Raw genomic sequence first — 12,500 nt, 5'->3', positions numbered from 1 at the left:
TTATTCAATACCTTTAAATCAATGAATACTATATATTATATACATACCCAATGTTATAAACGTTATAAACAATGTTATAAATGTTATAAAGTGAAATATATAAATCAGAATGTAATATTCTCTTCATTGACACGTGCATTACTCCTCCACAAAGTTTAGTTTGCGTATTTGTCAATTATTAAAAAAAACAAAAAAAACTCAGGTGACAAATGTAGACAATGTAAACAATCAAACATCATATTCGTTTTTCATTGTTTCCCATTTGTTTTGAAACTGACGTCTAAAATGCGCATGCGTCGTACTTAAAGGCGGAAGTTCAACATGCGCATGCGCATTTCTAACTCCTGTCAGTTTGAAGTCAAGCGAGGGAAACAATCCGAAGTGCAAACTTAGGTAAGTTTTGTTGTCTGAATATGTTTTGATGGATCTGAAGTTATGTTTAAAGATAACTGAACAAGCAATGTATATAATTATTTGTCAAACGGTGTGGTTTGGCGACGGCCTCAGATGACGCGACAGGTAGCGCGCCAGTCTTCATGTAAAAATCCTCCTGTTTTGTTTTAAATCCCTCAAATACACTCACGACAGGCAATTAGAGCACACTTTTTACTACTTTGCACCTCTACGAAGCTAACTTACATATTCGGCACTTGTTAAATACAAAACGGAGCCCCTGAATTTGATAAAAGTACGAAAAATATATTTTTTTGTGTAGTGTCTGCTAGTGATGTGCGATACCACTCATTTTCTGCCCGATCCGATACTGAGTAAAAGTCAGGCTGATATCGGTTGTGTAAAAATAAGAATGAATGTTTCCAGTAAAGTTTAAAAAGTAGTGTTTCAAGTCTATACTGATTGGGGGAATCATCTTTAAATGATATAAAATCAGAGGGAGAAACAAATAATGGCGTTATTCTGCACTGTTACAGGCCTCGAATTTTAACTTTTTAAGGTCAAGGCAAGTGTTGCCTTAAAGGAGGGCTCATATTTTGGGGCACCAAAGCAAACATTTTCTTTTCAGACAGGGGCTCCAAAGCATGCATGCATACATTACACAATTCATTATTAATTTAAACTTGTCAGCTTTTTGTCATGTAATGATGCCTTTATCTCTATTTTTACCTTTTGATAGAGGGAACTATTTTTTTTTTGTTATTTAGTTTTTTAAGTTATGTACATATAGATGCTGTATCGGGACAGATCCATTAAAGGCCTACTGAAACCCACTACTACCGACCACGCAGTCTGATAGTTTATACATCAATGATGAAATCTTAACATTGCAACACATGCCAATACGGCCGGGTTAGATTACTAAAGTGCAATTTTAAATTTCCCGCGAAATATCCTGCAGAAAACGTCTCGGTATGATGACGCCTGCGCGTGACGTCACGGATTGTAGAGGACATTTTGGGACAGCATTGTAGCCAGCTATTAAGTCGTCTGTTCTCATCGCAAAATTCCACAGTATTCTGGACATCTGTGTTGGTGAATCTTTTACAATTTGTTCAATGAACAATGCAGACAGCAAAGAAGAAAGCTGTAGGTGGGAAGCGGTGTATTTCGGCCGGCTGCAGCAACACAAACAGGTAGCCGGTGTTTCATTGTTTACATTCCTGAAAGATGACAGTCAAGCTTTACCATTGGCCTGTGGAGAACTGGGACAACAGAGACTCTTACCAGGAGGACTTTGAGTTGGATATGCAGACGCGGTACCGTGAGTACGCAACCAGAATGTTGCCATAAGCATTTTGTTTAATTTGTATGTGTAACGCAGTACGCAGCTGCGGCTTCCAAACATTTGATCGCTTGCCCGTACGTGCGTGCCGCTATGTGCATGTCACGTACGTAACTTTGGGTAAATATATGTGCTGTATGAACTTTGGGGAGGTGAACGGTACTTTGGGCTGTGGGATTGAGTGTGTTGTGCGGGTGTTTGATTTGTATTGGCGGGTTATATGGACGGGAGGGGGGAGGTGTTTGTTATGTGGGATTAATTTGTGGCATATTAAATACAAGCCTGGTTGTGTTGTGGCTTATAGAGTATATATATGTCTTGTGTTTATTTACTGTTTTAGTCATTCCCAGCTGAATATCAGGTCCCACCCGCCTCTCACAGCATCTTCCCTATCTGAATCGCTTCCACTGCCCTCTAGTCCTTCACTCTCACTTTCCTCATCCACGAATCTTTCATCCTCGCTCAAATTAATGGGGAAATCGTCGCTTTCTCGGTCCGAATCGCTCTCGCTGCTGGTGGCCATGATTGTAAACAATGTGCAGATGTGAGGAGCTCCACAACCGGTGACGTCACGCGCATATCGTCTGCTACTTCCGGTACAGGCAAGGCTTTTTTTTATCAGCGACCAAAAGTTGCGAACTTTATCGTCGATGTTCTCTACTAAATTCTTTCAGCAAAAATATGGCAATATCGCGAAATGATCAAGTATGACACATAGAATGGACCTGCTATCCCCGTTTAAATAAGAAAATCGCATTTCAATAGGCCTTTAAGAGTTTGAGCAAAAATATGTCCTATAGGAATTAACTACACACAATAAAACATTAACAAAATGATGTGTCAAATGGTTTTTAAAGTAATACGTTTGTGACGTGAAAAAAAACATGGCGTTTACTTTTTGATAACAAAATAAAACACAAAGCAGTTTGGTTAATGAAGAAAAAGTCTAATAAACAAGATGTGTTCTTCTCTAAAGCCCCCTTGTGGTTTTATTACAACAGTTTGGCCAACAACAACAAAAAAACAAGAGTGACAGTATGTTTCCTCACCTCATTAACTCTGTCACAGCAGCTGATGGACGCTGTATTGTCAAAATGAAAGCAACATCATATAGTTTTTCTCCTTCGCTGTATACTTTTAGTGTGGGGACAAGTGTCTCCAATATTGTCCACACCTGTCTCCATCTAAACGCAGCAGTGCGCACTTAAACACATGGTGGGAAGCGAGGGAAAATGACTGTAGCGCCCCGGAAGAGTTGGTGCTGCAAGGAATTCTGGGAATGTGTTATGTTGTGTTGCGGTGCAAATATTCTCCCGTAATGTGTTTGTCATTGTCGTTTAGTGTGGTGTCACTATATGGCACAGGTTTATGTCAGTGTTGGCGTTGTTTATACAGCCACTCTTAGTGTGACATGTATGGCTGTTGATTAAGTATACTCCGATGGGGTACCACCGGAGTGAGATTAATGTTGTTAGAACGCCGTGATTATCAAGCCAAACGACGATAGAGCGTATGTGTCTGACTTCGTGTTGCCTAAAATGCATCAATAAATTTAGGGTTACCTGTAATTTATAAAAGAGACGGTATTACTATCCATCCATCCATCCATTTTCTTCCGCTTATCCAAGGTCGGGTCGCGGGGGCAGCAGCCTAAGCAGAGAAGCCCAGACTTCCCTCTCCCCAGCCACTTCGTCCAGCTCCTTTCGGTCATAACCCAAAGCTCATGACCATAGGTGAGGATGGGAACATAGATCGACCGGTAAATTGAGAGCTTTGCCTTCCGGCTCAGCTCCTTCTTCACCACAACGGATCGATACAGCGTTGAACCCTTTTTTTTTTTTTTTTACATTGTTTTACCTTTTGTTTACCTTCTTTTACCTTTTTTTAAAAACAAGTTATTCTATCTTCTTTTACCCTTTACATTCTTTAGCCTTCTATTTACCTTTTACCGCTTTTCACCCTAGTTTACCTTATATTATTTAACTTGTTTTACGTCATTGTACCTTCTAAATACATTTTACCACCCCCTTTTTTTAAACCATCTTTTACCTTCTATTTAACTCGTTTTACCTTTTATTAAACTTGTTTTGCCTTATTTTACCCTTTATCTTCTATAGTCTTTTATCTTGTTTTACCTTCTTTTACCTTTTATTTACATTCTGTTTTGCATGTTCTACCTTTTATTTAGCTTATATTTATAATTTTTTTTACCTTTTCTTTATCTTCTATTTACCTTTTACCATAGTTTACCTTCTATTTAACTTATTCTACCTTCTTTTACCCTCTACCTTCTTTAGTCTTCTGTAGATTAGTTTTACCTTCTGTTACATTTGATTCACCTTCTTTTATCTTATATTAAATTTGTTTGACCTTCTTTTGTTTTTATTTACTTTATTTGACCTTCTATTAACTTGTATGTACCTCCTTTTACTTTTACTTGTTTTACATGATTTGATATTTTATTGAACTTTTTTTTTTTAGCTTTTATTAAACTTGATTTGCCTTGTTTTACCTTTTATTTACCCTTTGTACCTTCTATTTAACTTATTCTACCTTATTTTACCCTGTACTTTATTTAGCCTTCTTTTAATTTATTATTTTGCCTTTTATTTACTTTATATTACCTTTTGTTGACCTTTTTTGACCTGTTGCCTTCTAGTTAACTTGTTTTACATTGTTTCATCTTTTATTTACCCTTTTTTAACATTTTATTGAACTTGTTTTACGTTTTATTTACCTTTTTTAGTTTTTATTGAACCCTTTTTTTTTTACATTGTTTTGCCTTTTGTTTACCTTCTTTTACGTTTTTTAAAACGTATTCTATCTTCTTTTACCCATTACCTTCTTTAGCCTTCTATTTACCTTTTACCGTATTTTACCATAGTTAACTTTATATTTAACTTGTTTTACGTCATTGTACCTTCTAAATACATATAAAACCCCCACCTTTTTTTTTTTTTTACAATCTTTTACCTTTTATTTAACTTGTTTTACCTTTTATTAACCTTTTTTTAAAAAAAACTTTTATTTAACTTTGGTCTGCCTTATTTTACCCTTAACATTCTTTAGCCTTTTGTTATCTTGTTTTACCTTCTGTTTTGCATGTTTTACCTTTTATTTAGATTATATTTATCCTTTTTTCCCCTTTTCTTTATCTTCTATTTACCTGTTACCTTATCTTACCATAGTTTACCTTCTATTTAACTGGTTTTACTTTATTTTACCATCTATGTAGGTTTTACCTTTTTTTTTTTAACCTTCTATTTAACTTGTGTTACCTTCTTTTCTACGGTCTGGATTTGTTGACTTTTTAATAAGTAACACTCATGAAGTGATTCATTTGAGCAACATAACGTTGCTATTTGCTAACTTTCTTGAACGTAGCATCGGGAGCTCAAAATGTAGTTAAAATGTGTTATTCTGTGTGGTTATTGTTGTAGTCCACATACATACACAATGATGATATTTTCCTCCCGGAAGTGGATCAGATCAGAAAAAGCTGAAAAAGAATATCTTTGATGTGTTATGAGGGTCTTCTGGGAGGATATATCCTCTCTCCTACGACAAGGAACTGGGCCACAACGGAAAGCTCTTAATGCTGCTTTTTCCTGGCTGCAGGTCAGGAGATAACACAGATGCATTGTGGGATCAAATCATATCTCTCCTGCACAGATAGTAGTCAGGCTACATGATGTAACCGCCTTAAAGGGAAACTGCTTTTTTTTGTGTGGAATTTTGCCTATCGTTCACAATCATTATGGAAGGTAAGGGTTTTTTTTGCATTGTAAATATTAAACGCGATCAAAAGTTTGCTTACAATGGAGCCTATAGAAGCCGTTTAATACTGCCTATAGAGCACTTAAAAACATCCAAAAACTCCATTAGTGTTTTATATACATAATGAAAGTATATATGTAATGTAGGGGGGGGACATAAGTGTCTTTTCGTGTCGTCCTTGCCAGTTTTGGTTTCTAAATAGCTGTCAAAGTGTCCCAACTTGTCAGATTCTATTCTCATTAGAGATGTCCAATAATATGTAATATCGGAAATTATCGGTATCGGTTTCAAAAAGTAAAATGTATGACTTTTTAAAACAGCGCTGTACGGAGTGGTACACGGACGTAGCGAGAAGTACAGAGCAGTTGCGTCTCCCAGTCATACTTGCCAACCCTCCCGATTTTCCCGGGAGACTCCCGAATTTCAGTGCCCCTCCCGAAAATCTCCCGGGGCAACCATTCTCTCGAATTTCTCCCGATTTCCACCCAGATAACAATATTGGGGGCGTGCCTTGAAGGCACTGCCTTTGCGTGCCGGCCCAGACACATAATATCTACGGCTATTCACACACACAAGTCATACTTGGTCAACAGCCATACAGGTCACACTGAAGGTGACCGTATAAACAACTTTAACACTGTTATAAATATGCGCCACACAGTGAACCCACACCAAACAAGAATGACAAACACATTTCGGGAGAACATCCGAACCGTAACACAACATAAACACAACAGAACAAATACCCAGAACCCCTTGCAGCACTAACTCTTCCGGGACGCTACAATATACACCCCCCGCTACCCCAAAACCCCGCCCACCTCAACCTCCTCATGCTTTCTCATGGAGAGCATGTCCCAAATTCCAAGTTGCTGTTTTGAGGCATGTTAAAAAAAATCATGCACTTTGTGACTTCAATAATGAATATGGCAGTGCCATGTTGGCATTTTTTTTCCATAACTTGAGTTGATTTATTTTGGAAAAAACCTTGTTACATTGTTTAATGCATCCAGCGGGGCATCACAACAAAATTAGGCATAATAATGTGTTAATTCCACGACTGTATACATCGGTATCGGTTGATATCGGAATCGGTAATTAAGAGTTGGACAATATCGGAATATCAGATATCGGCAAAAAAGCCATTATCTGACATCTCTAATTCTCATCCATCTACTTTCCAGGTGAGCTGCATGATTTATGATCTACAATAAACTTGCAGGGAGCAGGGAAGCGAGGAAGCAGCGGACCACTCGATAGGCACACAGGGAGTGATAACTTGGCCGCTATAAATAGTTGGTCTGCGTTAGCGCTTATAATAACAATATCACTGTAATCAAATGTAAATGGGGTATTTATATAAATAGAGGAGGTGCGCTGTAAGCTTACTTTTATTTACAAGTTAGAATGCATAAAAAAAAACTATTAGGCAAAATTCCCCAAAATGTGCACTTCCCCTTTAAGATGCTGAACACTTACTGTGTGTGCACTGACAGCTTAGAGAAGGTTCAAGAGTGGCAATACTAATCATTTGTTCCGGGGTCAAACTGTGGCTTTTGCAAATGGTTTGTTGGTATTGCCTCTCATCCGGTCACGTGGGCTAACATAGCATGCTACTATTTTATGCTAGCTTTTTAACTGATATTGTATGTTTACACCTACAAATAGTGCATTGTGGTATTTCCCCCTTTTGTCACGTGCTAGCTTTTTAGCTAACTTTGTATGTTTTAACCTAATAATCATTGTTTTTGATACCTGGCGCCATCTTGGAAATATGTTAACGTCTCTTATATTAGCATGCTAACATGGGGCTGGGCGATATGGCCTTTTATTAATATCTCTATTTTTAGGCCATGTCACGATACACGATATATATTTTCATATTTTGCCTTAGCCTTGAATGAACACTTGATGCATATAATCACAGCAGTATGATGATTCTATGTGTCTACATTAAAACATTCTTCTTCATACTGCATTAATATATGCTCGTTTTAAACTTGCATACAGAGAGGGAAATCACAACTAAGTCAATTTACCAAAACTGTATTTATTCAACAGTTATTAAGCAGTAGCACAAACATTCATGTCATTTCCAAACAGAAAGTGCAAGATTGTCAGAGACATTTTAAAACAAGCTATTAGTGCACTTTTGTGCATGATGTCACTAAGATGACATATCAAAACAACACTAAATTAAAGTGCACTTTTTGTACAGAACGCCACTACAATAGTTTAAAACAAAGTGCACTTTTGTGCATAATGTCACACAAGATATTTCATTAACTGTCAAATAAAAATGAGCTGCATAATAGGAAATCAAATAGTGTATGTCCTTGCTGTGTGGTAGGTCCCTGCGGACGTTATCTCCTTCTGTTGTTGACTATTTTTTTCATACGGTGTTGATGTGGAAATAGTTGCTTCGGCATTTTGTTGGTGTGGCACCGAACGGAGATGTTGACATGCAGAGTTTCAAGCACTCCTTATTCTCTAGCGCAGGCCTGGGCAATTATTTTGACTCGGTGGCCAAATTTAGAGAATAAAAATGTGTCTGGGGGCCGGTATATCTATTTTTTAGGAAAACTAATGCAAAACCTCACAATAAAGTCTGATTGAATGCTAAAAATGTTATGACAGACCGCCTTAAAAACGGAATGGAATTTTTATTTTTTTCTATGAACGATAAAACCCTGAATATTGAGAACATATGAACGTCACACCCCCTCTCAATCGACATATTTTACAATCAAGCCACACCCACACTCTGCTTGGTGCCTCGTCTGACCTGCTGTGACGTAGATTACCGTAGTAACTAGTAGGGTCAGGGTTTCCCACACATTCATTTATTTGTTGCGGCCCGCCACGAAAGAATTACGTCCGCCACAAATAAAAAATAAAAATAAAATAATTTTTTTTTTTTTTTTTTTTTTGTCCTCTCCAGCTTCTCCGGCAAATCATATAGTTGATGTAGATGCCCATATCGGCTGTTCAGATTTACTTTACAAAAGAGAAGTGTAGGATACTTCTCTTGTTGCCTTATTTGTATTTGACTTTATTAAATGTATTTATATTAGAAACACAACATGTGTATATAACAAAGGGTGCAACGTCTGCAGGCAGTAGGAAACACATGGTTAAATGTAGGGAGTAAAACTGATGGCAGTCTAAAGTTCAAGATTTTTGGAGCTCTTTGTTCAGTGGATCAGATGTTTGATGAAGCTCTGTGTCTATCTACCACCACTACTGTTTTCTGTTTATTTGTTACTGACTGTGGCAGGACACCTCTGCCTCTGTTTCACTTTATGTTGCTGGTAAATAATATGGTTGTAGTAGTAGGCTAAAGTTCAATTATTTAGTATGCACTAATTAAAGGGGCAGAGCTTTGAGACATTTTAGCTTTTATATTTTATAAGATATGTTTTTTGTAAGAACCACAATTAATAAATATATTTCAGTGAATAACTTGTTGTTCAAATCTGTATATAAATATGTACATAAAGTGTTGTAATTATATTGTAAAATGGATGGATGGATGGATGGATGGACGTTTAAAACAAAACTGTTATTATTAATTAGTAAGTATACATTTTTTGAGCCTTTTTAGAGAAAATCAAATCATTGTAGTAAATTATGCAAATTACTCGATGATGTCATGGTGACCACGCCCATAGCCACGCCCATAGCCACGCCCCCACCGCCACAGGTATCTTGGCAGCTTATGGGAAACACTGAGGGTTGTACGGTATACGGGTATTAGTATAGTACCGCGATACTAATGAATCATATTCGGTACCATACTGCCTCTGAAAAGTACCGGTCCGCCGCACCCTAAGATTTGTTGTTAAAATAGAGCCAATAATGCAATTTTTCTGGTACCCTTTATTTAGAAAAGTACCGAAAAGTATCAAAATAATATTGATATCAGGATAACACTAGTCACTAAAATATCATGCAAAAGCACAGATTCCAACCATAGAAATACTTTGTATAGTTGAAGACTTATGGTCATTAGAAAACATCACTGCACATCATAATGGCAGCTACACTTTCCATCTTAAAGATATAAAAAAATTATTTAATTTTCTATATTGCACAGAGACAAACCCTGGTTATAACCCTATTATAACCAGTTCGATGTCAGGAAAGGTGGATCAGCTCGGACCTCCTGAGCGAGTCCTTTTTGGTCCTGCTCTCTAAATCCTGCCCTGCAGCTTCCACTCGCGCACGAGCAACCATCGAGGTTCATTTCATGAATTCCATTTTTTCCTCACTGGCTTTTCTGCCCGAGCGAGCAGCTCGTCTGCCTCGCAGGCTGTTCCTTCTCTGCCGTCACCGCGCTCAGGGACTCGCCGGTCACATGGGCCCAGAATCAATCTAACCAAGTCTGACAGGATGCGACGTGCTACCTGCCGGGAACACTTTTCCTGGGTTACCCTGCCAAAGCTTTCACACACACACACACACACACACACTATCCTAAATCCACGGTGTTTCTTTTGTGTCTTCATATGAATCCTCTGTGGTGGACGTATGCTGTAAAATAGGAATAGAACCTAAAAACCTCACAGGGGGGCCATTTTTTGCTGACACCATCAAACTCATATGGACTGTTGAATTGTGTGTGTCAGGTCATTGCCAGCACCATGCCTGTCTGCGTGATGGGGGCGGGGCCAAGTGGACCTGCCCACCTGACCACAATATCCATCTCACAGGTCAGCAGCGGCAGCAACCACGCCAACCTGTCGGTCAAGGTGAGCAAAAGTTACAAAGTGGCAAAGAATCTCTGTATGGCAATATATTTCAACACTACCTCAAATGTCCTAAAGTGGAACTGAACTTTTTTTGGAATGTATATATATAATGTAGTAACAGACACCTTCATAACAATATGTAATATGTACAATATACACACTGCAAGTATATATATAATGTAGTAATAGACACCTTTATAACAATATGTACAATATACACACTGCAAGTATATATATAATGTAGTAACAGACACCTTCATAACAGTATGTAATATGTACAATATACACACTGCAAGTACATATTTAATGTAGTAACAGACACCTTCATAACAATATGTAATATGTACAATATACACACTGCAAGTATATATATAATGTAGTAACAGACACCTTCATAACAATATGTAATATGTACAATATACACACTGCAAGTATATATTTAATGTATTAACAGACACCTTCATAACAATATGTAATATGTACAATATACACACTGCAAGTATACAGTATATATAATGTAGTAACAGACACCTTTATAACAATATGTACAATATACACACTGCAAGTATATATACAATGTAGTAACAGACACCTTCATAACAATATGTAATATGTTGTATATACACACTGCAAGTATATATTTAATGTAGTAACAGACACCTTCATAACAGTATGTAATATGTACAATATACACACTGCAAGTATATATACCGGTGTGTGTGTATATATATATGTATATATATATATATATATATATATATATATATATATATATATATATATATATATATATATATATATATATATATATATATATATATATATAATGTAGTAACAGACACCTTCATAACAATATGTAATATGTACAATATACACACTGCAAGTATATATTTAATGTAGTAACAGACACCTCATGACAATATGTAAAATGTACAATGTACACACTGCAAGTATATACAGTATATAATGTAGTAACAGACATTCATAACTATGTGTAAAATGTACAATATACACACTGCAAGTATATATATAATGTAGAAACAGACTCCTTCATAACAATATGTAATATGTACAACATACACACTGCAAGTATATATATAATGTAGAAACAGACTCCTTCATAACAATATGTAATATGTACAATATACACACTGCAAGTATATATATAATGTAACAGACACCTTTATAACAATATGTACAATATACACATTGCAAGTGTGTGTGTGTATATATATATATATATATATATATATATATATATATATATATATAATGTAGTAACAGACACCTTCATAACAATATGTAATATGTACAATATACTCACTGCAAGTATATATATATAATGTAGTAACAGCATATAGTAACAGACACCTTCATAACAATATGAAATATGTACAATATACACACTGCAAGTATATATATGTAATGTAGTAACAAAGACATTCATAACAATATGAAATATGTACAATATACACACTGCAAGTATATATATAATGTAGTAACTGACACCTTCATCCATCCATTTTCTACCGCTTGTCCCTTTCTTCATAATATGTAATATGTACAATATACACACTGCAAGTATATATATTATGTAGTAACAGACACCTTCATTACAATATGTACAATATTTACCCTATTTTGATCATATTAATAATTGCCGGAACTGACTTCTTCCGCGCATTTATCTCCGTTTCCATAGCAACGCACTTCCGACTAACTGGCAACAAATGTGTGTTCCTACTTCCGGAAAATAACGCAAGAGTTTTTTTAAAACATGGCAGACTTAGTATCAGACAGCAAAGACACACAACCTTATATATTTTGATCTGAAGGGATATAAATGTGCAATTTGGAGACAAGCTAATTCCACATAAAAGGAGTGCTTACCCAAATAAACTTGGAAAAAACGTCCCCGGCCAGCTAGACCAAACAGACTATTGTCCATCGAGTGAGTCACACTTTAATATTGATCGTGATACATGCAGCACGCCATGCGTGTTATTACAAGTACAGTACCTACGCTGTCTGGCTAACATGAAATAATACTTTACAGATACTGTACAGAAAATGCTAGCTAGAGGCGGCTTGCAAAAGCGGTAATGGTGATGCAATCTATTCCACCTATAAAGCGTTCTAAAAAACATCCAAAAACCTCCTTTTTAAAAATGATGATTTTCATTTAGAATCGGAATGAACAAGAATAGCGATTTGCATGTGAATACATTTGTTGT

The 12,500-nt window shown here is 36.4% G+C and overlaps 1 protein-coding gene across 1 annotated transcript in view; it reads left to right on the top strand.

Moving 5' to 3' along the window:
• The first annotated feature begins 298 nt into the window (after window positions 1–298).
• Window positions 299–12,500, top strand: part of pot1 (protection of telomeres 1 homolog) — a 48,316-nt gene continuing 36,114 nt past the window's right edge. The window contains exons 1-2 of the mRNA XM_062040713.1: window positions 299–393; window positions 10,144–10,266. Coding sequence (XP_061896697.1) covers window positions 10,159–10,266 — 108 coding nt within the window. The 5' untranslated portion in view covers window positions 299–393; window positions 10,144–10,158. The remainder of the gene's footprint in view (window positions 394–10,143; window positions 10,267–12,500) is intronic.

Source organism: Entelurus aequoreus, linkage group LG03 (assembly GCF_033978785.1).
Source record: "Entelurus aequoreus isolate RoL-2023_Sb linkage group LG03, RoL_Eaeq_v1.1, whole genome shotgun sequence".
Taxonomy (NCBI): Eukaryota; Metazoa; Chordata; class Actinopteri; order Syngnathiformes; family Syngnathidae; genus Entelurus; species Entelurus aequoreus.
This window is presented reverse-complemented; position numbering and strand designations above follow the sequence as displayed.